This window comes from Clupea harengus, chromosome 17 (genome assembly GCF_900700415.2).
Source record: "Clupea harengus chromosome 17, Ch_v2.0.2, whole genome shotgun sequence".
Lineage (NCBI taxonomy): Eukaryota > Metazoa > Chordata > Actinopteri > Clupeiformes > Clupeidae > Clupea > Clupea harengus.
The window spans coordinates 6,706,722-6,719,221 of NC_045168.1; the positions used below are offsets into that span (position 1 = coordinate 6,706,722).

Genomic DNA, 12,500 nt, shown 5'->3' on the forward strand with positions numbered 1-12,500 from the left:
ATGGGTTAGTGTGTGTGTGTGAGTGCATGTGTGTGTGTCTGTGTGTGTGTTTCTATGCGAGCGCATGTATGGGTTAGTGTGTGTGTGTGTGTGTGTGTGTGTGTGTGTGTGTGTGTGTGTGTGTGTGTGTGTGTGTGTGTGTGTGCCTGTCTCACCTTGTGTGCCATGATAAGCATGTGTATGACTCCCGGGGCCCCGTGGCACCAGTGAACGAGTCGGTCGGTCTCGTTGCTAAGTGATGAAGGGTAGTTGCCGGAGCGGAACTTTTTGTGCCGTACGTAGTCAATGCTGGGCCTCACCAGTTCATTCAGGATATCAGGATTCACTTTGGCACTGGGCTAGAGGGGGAGAGGGAGAGAGAGAGAGAGAGAGAGAGAGAGAGAGAGAGAGAGTGAGGGGGAGAGAAAGAGAGAGACAGAGACAGAGAGAGAAGAGAGAAGGGGTAGAGAGGAAAAAGATTGATCATGAGAGCATATGAGAGAGAAGCAGAAAGGGTGAAAAAGGAAATAGAGAGAGTAAATGAAATGGGAAATTCTACAACAGAACAATTGAGAAAGTACCAAAAGTTATTATCTTCCCAATCTCATCACCAGCGTGTGTGTGTGTGCGCGCGCGCGCGCGTGCGCGTGTGTGTGTGTGTGTAATAACCTCTGCCTCTCAGTTTCAAACTCAAACGTACACATTCACACAAACACACATCTACGCACACACACGCACAGCTTTTGTATTCTGAAATGAGAAACCTCCCTCTCTCTCTCTGAATTGCATACACACATCCACCTTGTGTTCCATCATGTGCTATTAGTGTGGAATACTGCAGAAACACACTTCTGATATAACCGTGTTTAATGAGGCAGAAACTGAGTTGCAGTGACACCCGAGGTCACCTCACACACACACACACACACAACTAGAAGTGTTTTTCCTCTCTTGCTGATACACACACACACACACGCATACAAACACACACTCATGCACGCACTCATACACGGACACTCACATGCACACGCACACACACACACACACACACACACACCAAGGTTCTGTGACTGTAGTGCGCGGTTGTGTTGCCGCAGCAGCGGTATCATGATGCGTGAGCGGGCGGCGGCCAGGGACTGAAAGCAGTGGAGTGTGTCCATCTGCGTCACCAGTTGCCATGGCAACACCACTTCCACCACACCTTGCAGAGGAAACAACTCAATTATTCTGCCCTCCCACCAAGACCACCCACACGCACACAAACACACACACACACACACCCACACATACACACACACACACACATACACAAACACACACACAGACAAACATAAACACACCCTATCCACAGGATTTGGAGAGGATCTGCAAAGAGGAGTGGACCAAAATCCCTCCTGAGATGTGTGTAAACCTGGTGACCAACTACAAGAAAAGTCTGACGTCTGTGCTTTCCAACAAGGGTTATTCCACCAAGTACTAAGTCATGTTTTGCTAGGGGTTCAAATACTTATTTTCTGCATCAAATGCAAATTAAGTCATAAATGTTATACATTTTTTGTTGATATTCTGTTTCTCACTGTTAAAATACACCTACTATTACAATTATAGATCACACATTTCTTTGCAAGTGGCCAAACTTGCGAAATCGGCAGGGGTTCAAATACTTATTTTCCCCACTGTACACACACACACACACAAACATGGGCTCTCACTTAGACACACACACACACACACACACACACACACACACACTCAAGCATGGGCTCTCACTCAGACCTTCACAATAACACACGTACACACACACACAATGACACCAATGTCCCCCCATATCTCTATTAAAGTGTCGTTTAGAGAGCAGCCCTGCTGGGACAAATCCAAAAGCAAATATGGCGTTATGAAGAACTCATCTCTTCTCTTCAGTTCAGTTCAGCAGGGCCGGCTGCTGGGGTTAGTGAGTGTGTGCTCACTCACAAGGGTGTGTGGAATATTAAAGAGCTAGATGTATGTCGGTTTTCCGTCTTGGTGATGGAAGGGAACAATCCTGTGAGAGTGTGCTGAGCAGAGACAGCTCTCCCCTCTCTCGCTCCATCACACACACACACACACACACACACACAAGCATGAATAGCCACTCATGTTCACACAGAAACTCTCAAACACTCACACACACACACGCTTTAAGCCCGGCACAGGTACACACCAACATAACAGATCGTGTACACACAAGCCTGTTAATCTGTAGACTCCTCCACCTCAGCTAGTGTGTATGTGTGTGTGTGTGTGTGTGTGTGTGAGTATGTATCCACATTGCATTTGTTGTGTTGTGGGAATAAATGTGTGTATTTGTGTGTACATTCACCTTGTATTATGAGACGTGGGAATATGTGCGTGTGTGTGTGTGTGCATGTGCGTGTGCGTGTGTGCGCGTGTGCGTTGCGTGTGCGTGTACATGTGTGAGGTTGAAGGCCTTCAAAGATTTGGTTGGGCAGCACTAGACACCTAGTGCATCATGGGAGCCTGAAGCCACATTACACCCCATTATAGCAGGAATTTTCAGATCACATGATAGAGAGAACCAGTACCACCAGAGAGGAAGCAGAGGGAGATAGAGAGAGAGAGAGAGAGAGAGAGAGAGAGAGAGAGAGAGAGAGAGGGAGGGAGGGAGGGAAAGAAAAAGAGGCAGAGGGAGAAAGAGAGGAGGAGGAAAAGAGGGAGAGAGCGGGAGAGAGGAAGAGAGAGAGAGAGAGAGAGAGAGAGAGGGAGAGAGAAAGAGGGGAGAGCGAGAAAGAAAGAGGGGAGGAGGGAAAGAAAAAGAGGGAGAGGGAGAAAGAGAGGAGGAGGAAAAGAGGGAGAGAGCGGGAGAGAGGAAGAGAGAGAGAGAGAGAGAGAGAGAGAAAGAGGGGAGAGCGAGAAAGAAAGAGGGAAAGACAGGGGAGGAGGAAGAGAGAGAGAGAGAGAAAGAGGGGGAGAGAGGAGGAGGGAAAGAGAGAGAGATAAAGAGAGAGAAAAGAGGGAGGGACAGTGTAGAGAACAGGACAGTGTACAACAGAGAAGGACATTCACACATTGGTAAAGAGAGATAAAGTGAGAGAGAGAGAAGCTAATAAAGAAGCTAATTTCAGCGCACTTGGAGTATACTTAGACAGCACACTTGGAGTATACTTAGACAGCACACTTGCATACAATGAAACAACAGCTAGCCTTCCTACAGGGTCGTTTAGTTAGTCAGTGAAACTCCAGCCCAGGGTAGAAACAGCATGTATTCAAACTTTGCTGTGATGAAAGTGCACTTTCCAACCTGAACCTGGTTCATTCCACAGCACATCATCCTCCAAAGCAGCAGCTTAAAAGTAGTTATTTCCTCCGAAGCAAAGTAAGCCTGTGGATCAGACCGATTTACCTCCCGCTGATGGAAGTGCCTTTAAAGGTTACTCAAGGTACTCGTTGTGCCTTTAAAGGTTACTCAGGGTACTTGTTGTGCCTTTAAAGGGTACTCAGTGTACTTGTTGTGCCTTTAAAGGGTACTCGTTGTGGGCCTACTTAGCTCATCCTCTGACCCGAGCCCTTTTCTGCAGCGCAGGCGAAACCCAGCGTGCCGCAAATCATTACTTATGATTAAATACCGGCAACAACGAGACAGACGATTCCGTCTTTTTTCTTTCCTTCCTCTGGTGAGGCCGAGCAGCGGAGCCAGACGGGGGGGTGGTGGAGACGTCAAGTGATGCATCTGAGCGGCTTAGACTTCATTTCAGGGCTAATGGGCGAGAGGGCTCCGTGAGGGATGTCCAGCCGCCGAGCACAGCGCACCTCAGCACTGCACAGCGCAGCCAGCCCCGGGCAGACACTCTGTTTACAACTTCAATATTCTAAAAGTTGGCGATAAATTATTCATCTGCTTAAAAGAGCACTAATCAATCGGAGTGACTCGCGGCTATAGAGCTTTTCCCTTCGAGACCCAGACAGACAGAATGTGTGTGTGTGTGTGTGTGTTTTATTTATTTTATTTCTGGGGACTGGATTGGATTAGCTGATTTACAATATCTAATACAAGAGCACCTAAGTGGCCAACTGCTTCACTATTCATGCAAGTGTGTGTGTGTGTGTGGCTAATCTACTTAAGTGTGTGTGTAATAACCATGGTCTCTTATCCTGTATGACTGTATCTAGTTGCCTGACGGGGCAGGTGTGAACAGACTCCTCAACACACCCCTGGACGTCGTGCTCATAACCCTGCTCCCACTATAGGTGACCCACCTTGGACAGGGCCTTGATTTTACTGGGCCAGTTTGCCATCATTTACATTTACATTTACATTTAGTCATTTAGCAGACGCTTTTATCCAAAGCGACTTACATATGTGCGACTTACAATGTATACACATTTTACATTTACACTGATGGCACACTGCACATCAGGAGCAATTAGGGGTTCAGTGTCTTGCTCAAGGACGCTTCGACAGGGAATCGAACTAGCAACCTTCTGATTACTAAACGACTTCTTTACCTCCTGTACCACTGCCGCCCCATGACCCACTCATGACCATGCTTTTCAAATCAACCAGTGACACCTCAGTCTCTGACAGTGAGGCCAAGGGCTTACTTACTCAGAGGAATAGTTTCAGTGGAGTTTCAGTGTTAGTATTTCTATCCGAGCGATAGGAACAAGACGGCCATTTAAACTGGAACAATAGCAAGGGCTAGCAATTATTATTCACATTTTCATAAATGTAGGTTAGTGGTTACATTAATGGCACTCCATCTTTATGAAAATGTATATTAAAATGCACTTTTCTTTGATAGCATTCATTTAGACTCATTCAAGTGGAGAGCAATTATGTCATTGAGAGAAGCAGGTTCCTACCGCACGCACCACACGGGTTCCTACACTTAATTCAAGTTTCATTCATTCAAAGCTTTGTTCATAATGAGAGAGGTCGGAGCCGTCAGTGAGGTTGAGTGTGCGTGTGCGTGTGCGTGTGTGTGTGTGCGCGCGTGTGAATTTGCATTAATTTGCACTGCGTTGTGTGAAGAGTGAAGCACAGCCCAAAAAACTCAAACCCACTCTGGGGCTGGAGAGGAGTGTGTGTGTGGTGGCCATGACTACCATACTGCCTGGTGTGGTGTCTTTGGTGATGCGGTGGCCATGACTACCATACTGCCTGGTGTGGTGTCTTTGGTGATGTGGTGGCCATGACTACCATACTGCCTGGTGTGGTGTCTTTGGTGATGTGGTGGCCATGACTACCATACTGCCTGGTGTGGTGTCTTTGGTGATGTGGTGGCCATGACTACCATACTGCCTGGTGTGGTGTCTTTGGTGATGTGTTGGCCATGACTACCATACTGCCTGGTGTGGACACACACACACACACACACACACACACACACACACACACACTCACCTGCATGAGCATGTAGTAGATGCCAGCCAGACCATGTGCGGCCCCGACGTACTGCTTCTTATGCCACTCGTACAGCAGAGGGCAGCGCTCCGTCTTCTTCTCTTCTTTGGACAGGTTCTTCCCCGACTCCAAGATGGCGGTCACCACCTGATGAAGAGAAAAGCACAGATTGATCGCTGGTCTTGGTGTTGGTCTTTATTTTGGGGGTTATTGGATGTGTTTTCATTTGAAAGTAGATGTACTCCATAGCAGTGTGTCATATGACGGCTGCAGAAAGACAGAATAAGCAAGAATTAAGTGAAATAATAAAAAAAAAATTTGTTCCAAAAAAAGTGTGCAATCTTGAATGATTACGTTTCTGGCAACAAAGACTAAAAGAGTTGTTATATGTCTTATTCCGAGTGCAAATGTGAGGAACTATAGATGTGGTGGCTGGCCATTCACACAGGCATGTATTGGCTGCTGAATTTTGATTGGCCGTTGAGCTATTGCCCAAAAGGAACACAAACCTTCTATGGGCATCATGAGGCTCCAGAAAAACACATCAGACCAGAACAGATTGCCTCAAACGCATATAATGGTGACACACGTCTAATCACACGTCTAATCACACAGACATTAAACACTTTCACCAACATTGCAAACCACATTATTCCAATCCATTTAGGCACAATACAGCTTTCAGTAGTATATATCTATCTCTCTCTCTCTCTCCCACCTACTCACTGTTAGTGTCCATTATGACACCCTGTGATTGAGGTGGACCAGATGCTGTACTGCATGATGAGCAGGTTAATGTCAGGCTAACGGCTGAATGACTGTGACGCATGAGGTCCTGATGCGTTTGGCGCAGGGCAGGGGAAGAGAGAGTGAAAACAGAGACAGAGGGAGAAAAAACAGAGGGAGAGAGAGAAACAGAGGGAGAGAAACAGAGGGAGAGAGGGAGGGGGGCGGAAAGAATCCACTCAGTGACAGTCACACAGAAGCACTGCAGTTTGATGCCACTCCAGGAAAATCACCTGACTGTTTATCTAAAAGTGCCTACAGGCATTGATATGGATTGGCTGTGCGTAGTTGTGTTGCAGAGCTATGTGTGTGAGTGTGCTGCCCCTAGGCTAGACTGGGCGGCAGATGCATGTGAATGTGTTTCAGGGTTTCTGAATTAATTATAAATTAAAAACTTGCCATGTCAAAATGTCTGCTAAAAATGCTCATACATACAATGCTCACCCTAAACAGGATATTTGTGTTTTGACAGCAAAACAGCCTATTAACAGCCTACAGTACTTTTTGGCAAGCTCCCCTTAAGAGACGCCTGAATCTGCAGTCCCACCTCTCACTGATGCCAAGCACGCACGACAAGCGCGAGTACAGTGGCAGTGATGACGGCGCTCCGCGGTTACGGGGGTCTAACTTTTGCAACAGCTTGCAAAGTGCTCATTTATGAGTTCAGCGAGCTGTACCCCGACTGGGCCACGCCGCGCCGCGCCGCGCCGCCTGTGTCGAGCTGACTGGTGCTCTGCCCGTGCCAGGCGTGCCAGCAGAGGGGCTTCTTTCTGCAGAATCAGATTAAGATGGCGCTGCAAAGTCGTCTAGAGGACATGTTTGATTTCAAGGCAGCAGCAGTAGACTTTACCACAGGGGAAAAAGGAGAAGATAAATTGTTACCGGGTAGGGTTGGCTATAGGCTACATTTAATGCTGTGTAGGCCTAGCCTTTTCTGGAAAAAATAAATAAATAAAAACATAAACACTACAGATGTTTCAGGTTACTGATGTTTTGTGAAGGCCTACATTTCAGGAGCTAATGTTGAGGTTCTGCTCAATCATTACGGTTCATTCTGCTTAATTGTTACTGTTCAGTGGTTCTCATGCTTTTGTCAACCTAGGTGTACATTATATTTGTGAAAGTCATTAACCCAGTTGCATGTGTGAGTTATGAGACCAGTGAAGTGGTTCCAGTGATTGTGTATTAGTTGTGTCCGTTTGTGCATATTAGGGCTGCAACTAACGATTATTTTGGTAATCGATTAATCTATCGACTAATTTTTTGATTAATCGACTAATCTAATGATTATTTCCCATAGCAAATTAAAATAACGACTCAAAATGTTGGAATTTGAATTTCAAATGTATTTGAGTAACAAATGTAATCATAATACATAAATTAAATAGTAATACAAATTAAAGTGCAAATATGCTTTTAAAAGTAAAGAGAAAGTGCAAATAAAGTTTTAAAAGTAACTCAAATTAGCAATCAAACCTCTGCAAGTGCAAAATAACGCAAGAATAACTGGGCTGCAAGTGACATTCAAATTCAACTTATGAAATATATATTTTTTCCACAATCTTTTGTTTGAAGAATGCTAAGTGGAGGAGGTTAACTATTCAGAACAAACGAAAATACAGGCTACTCTGATAATTCACTGATTTACTACACTGCACTTAACATAAATGAAATAGCGTTAGCAAGCATCCTCCATGAGACGTTCTGTTTTCCAACATGTAAGCTTAAACCTTACTATAAGTTATAGATATATCATATATGTCTATGATAATTGCTGCTAGACACTCACTGTTCTTGTGCTCCCACAGCTCACTCTCTTTGAAATACTGGAATAGTGCTTCTTTAACTACTAATAATTGACCATCATTGAGAAAAATGACAACTTTTCTGTTAGCCATATCTCATATGCAGCAGCTACTAAAGCTAGCTTTGTTTATTGTTTCCATGGTAACATGAGCCGTCTCAGAATAATTCGCTTTTCAGTCGGCCATTTCTGATATGCAGCACATGAAGGTACGAGAACGGAGGGCAAAGAAAACGGTGCATGATTTGTATGCTAGGCTATTTGCAGATTCTGTTCCATTTTTCTCAATGATGGGTCAATTATTATTAGTTAAAGATGCACTATTTCGCACTTCCTATAGTGCATTGCAATGCCGAATGAAAATTACCGGTAGCTCTGCTAGAGTCTGCCAAAAAATAAATAAATAAATAAATAAAAAAAATAATAATAATAATTTTTTTTAAAATATATTTTATGACGCGTCGACAATAAAAATCATCGTCGACAATTTTTCATAATCGACATCGTCGATTACGTCGACTAATCGTTGCAGCTCTAGTGCATATATATATATATATATATATATATGTATGTGTGTGTGTGTGTTTATGTATACATCTTTGTGCAGTGCAGCACAGTGGAGTGTGTGTATGTGTGTGTGTGTGTGTGTGTGTGTGTCTGTGTGAGTGTATACACATCTTTGTGCAGTGCAGCACAGTGGTGTGTGTGTATGTGTGTGCGCGTGCATGTGTGTGGGTGTATGTGTTTGTGTGTGTGTGTGTATGTGTGTGTGTGGCTGTATGCGTTAGTGTCTGTGTGTGTGTGTGTGTGTGTGTGTGTGTGTGTGTGTGTGTGTGTGTGTGTGTGTGTGTGTATTGTTACGCAGCTGGTGAATGGGGACACTGCTGCAGAGTGGGGAAAACGCAGACTCAGCCTCATTCCCAATCTCAGTCATCCGCAACCTGCTTTCCTCTCCCTCTCTTTTTCCCAACCCTGCTTTTCTCTCCCTGTCTCTCTCTCTCTCCCAACCCTCATTTTCTCTCCCTTTCTCTTGGTCTCTCTTTCACCCTTTCTCTCTCTCAACCCTGCTTTTCTCTCCCAACCCTGCTTTTCTCACTCTCGCACACACTTTTCCCCTCTCACACACACACACTCACACTCCAATGAGACTCCGGCTCCTGTTCCATCCACAGAGCGAAGGCTTACTCACTTTGCTTTTGTATCGGAGTTTCACAACCAACTCCACACAAAACCCCAGCTGAACTAGATCTAAACCCAACCTGTACCAGGCCTGAACACAAGCTGAACTAGATCTAAACCAAACCTGTACCAGGCCTGAACCCCAGCTGAACCACATGTAAACACAGCCTGAACCTGAACCTGTGGGTGCGGTGGGTGCGGTGCAGTGGGTGCGGTGAGTGCGGTGAGTGCAGTAGGTGCAGTGGGTGCGGTGCAGTGGTTCGCCTTCTAAGCGCTTGGCCCGGGTTCAGTTCCCTGCCGCTGCGGGTTGTCTGTACATTGCTTTGGATAAAAGCATCTGCAAAATACCTTTAACTTTATATCTGAACTCAGCCTGACCCCTGTTAACACAGCAGATTAGGACAAGGAGAATTAAATTCAATTAAATTAATTTCAATTCATTATTTTTATAGCGCCAAAACAATAGAATAGTCTCAAGACGCTTTACAGAGCCCAGATTTCCACTGTGATACAGGAGTATCCTCTCCATCTGGGAATAACATCTGTGTTGCAGTCAGAGCAAGTTCATTCACAGAGAAGCAACCAGATAGTGGCGGGATGTGTTCCTTTTTCAACTTCCCACCATTAGTCAGTGATTCCCAACGCTCCCGGCTGGATCTGAGGTCCTCTCATGTAGGATTCCACACACAAGTGACGGCCATACTTACACTAGAGTAGTGACCACACAGCTTTGAATGGTGTATGAGTATGTGCGTGTGTATGTGTGAGTGTGTGTGTGTGTGTTTGTGTGTGTATGTATGTGTGTATGTCTGTGTGTATGTGTGAGTGTGCACATGTGTGTGTGGAGCTCAGGATGTCACAATGCAATGGCCCACACTGCATCTGCCACTGCAGCAAGCATGTCATGTTGAACAGTTGTGTATGAACAGACTCAAAATGCTAAAGAGCTTATTTGCATCCAACTTGCTTAACTTAACATCTTCTGTCTGACTTGAGCTGAGTTTCAAAAAGCTTTTGATGAGATGCTCTCTGAAAACCCTCTACATTCACACATTCAACCTGGAATACACTCTTCATTACAACTAAACTACAGCTTCTCCAATCCTACATCAAAACTGACCTAGAAAAGCACTGGGCAGGTGCATGATGATGTGTGTGTGTGTGCACACACAGAACTGTGTGACACACACACACACACACACACACGTCTCTCACCTGCCCCAATTCCCTGCCGGATGTGTGTGTGTGTAGGGACGGGTACAGAGGATGTTTACACAGATGAAGTTCTATTGTTGATCTGGGAGTGCCAGAGAAATGTGCTTTTCATCTCACACAAACACCCGGACACTCAAAGAAACACAGAAACGGATGTACGCACACAGACAGACAGACAGACAGACAGACAGACAGACAGACAGACAGACAGATCAAACACTGAACCTTGGGTTATCTCCTCTCTTTTCCCACTGGAAGAACATTCTAGAATATGCAGCAGGATATTGCAGAATATTTCTTCATATTGTACCTCATATTCTAGAATATTTAACCGGTGGAACAGGGCAGAAAAGACAGATGGATTTGCGCATATATTTAAAAATATATATTTCAATAGACAAACATTATGAGTAATCCCAATTCATTCCTAACAAAAACCTTTTTACTCTACATTAGACATTAGTTTTACATCCACGGATTCTGTCAGTTTTAGCTGAAGCAAACCAAGAGAGATACCCACTGGTTGTGCAGAGATGTGTACTGCTTGCCTTGGCTGTAAATCTCCAACTTTAACAGGGCTCACAGTTTCAAATCAGGTCATCATTTGACCATCTTTGAAGCCTTTGCTGGCTAGCCAATCTCTGGTGCACTTGGTGATGGAGCACTGTCTTGCATCAGCATCATGGACCTTTTGAATGATGCTGGCTTCTTCTGGTACCACTGCGTGGAGCTCGTTATCAATCCATCTTCCTCTTGAAATGGCCCAGCCAACTCACTGACGATAATACCAACCCTCATCATCATCATCATCTCTCCCCCTCCTTGCTGCCGCTTCAGTCAAACTGGTGTGTGAAGTCGATCAGCGATCCAGCCACAGACCCACCAATCAGGTCCCTCCATTGACACGCCTGCTTGATGATTTTGCTTGTGGTTTTTATGTAAGGGAGGCTGGTTTTCTGCCTCTCTGCACTTACCCATCATGCAAAGCATGAGGCACTTTGCCCCTTGTGCTTTGCAGACTACAGGAAGCGCTGTCCTGGAAGATGATGGCACTTGAGGTCAAACGGTTTCCTGGATACGTCCTGTTTAATTCTTCTCAAGTCTCTTGTGGTTAACAGGCCTATTTTCTTCTCAACTCATTTGTTTTGCGTCTCTGTGGACTCACTCTCTCAAATCTCCTGATTGTGCGGTGATCACGACTCAACATCTGTGCATTTCCAACTGCTTTGTATCCCTCTGACAGCCGTTTCATCATCTGTTAGGCCTCTTTTTTCGTCCCATTTTAATAAATAAATAATAAAAGCCACACCCTCTCGCAATACAGCAATTAAATCACCTAAACATTTTTACACTGTGAATAATGAGGTTAATACGGCTTTCGGTTGAAAAAATGCTCTCAGATTTCATTAAAACTATGGACTTGCATAATAATTATACTAACAGTGGGAAAACAGAACCGTTTCTAAAAGGCAGAAAAACAAGAACAGTTCCAGTGGGGGGAAACAGATCAGAGGTGTGTTCAAATTCCGCAAACAGAAGTGAACGTTCAAGGCGATCACGTTTTCTTTTGAGTTTTAAACATTTTTGTGTAGACATTCCGATTTAAACAACATCTCATAGTCCAGTGTCTATGTTTGTTTGCCAAAAACGACCTCCTTAAACCATTTGCGTGTGTTCGCAAACGTTCGCAGTAAACTCAAAGCAAGCTGTTTTTAAAATGTTTGCCTTTGCATGCTTTTGTGAACACATCTCAACTCTGAGGGGTATAAACGGATGGAGAGGGTGGTTCTGTGAGGGGTATAAACGTATGGAGAGGGTGGTTCTGTGAGGGGTATAAACGGATGGAGAGGGTGGTTCTGTGAGGGGTATAAACGGATGGAGAGGGTGGTTCTGTGAGGGGTATAAACGGATGGAGAGGGTGGTTCTGTGAGGGGTATAAACGGATGGAGAGGGTGGTTCTGTGAGGAAGGAAAAGTGACTGAAGCTGAGGGGGAAACACTGGATTCCTGCCCTTGGCTGTTAATGCCAATTAGATAAGCATTAGCACAGAGATACACTGGAAGAGACACACGCTCACACACACACACACACATATATACACACCAAGGAAAACTACATTTCTAAATTAAATATCTG

General features: G+C 44.9%; 1 protein-coding gene across 1 annotated transcript in view; it reads right to left on the reverse strand.

Moving 5' to 3' along the window:
* The window catches only part of lancl2 (LanC lantibiotic synthetase component C-like 2 (bacterial)), a 41,704-nt gene that overhangs the window by 7,537 nt on the left and 21,667 nt on the right, over window positions 1-12,500 (reverse strand). Inside the window, exons 5-6 of the mRNA XM_031584230.2 lie at window positions 5,381-5,527; window positions 156-338 (exon numbers count right to left, since the gene is read on the reverse strand). Of these exons, the coding sequence (XP_031440090.1) occupies window positions 156-338; window positions 5,381-5,527 (330 nt within the window). The remainder of the gene's footprint in view (window positions 1-155; window positions 339-5,380; window positions 5,528-12,500) is intronic.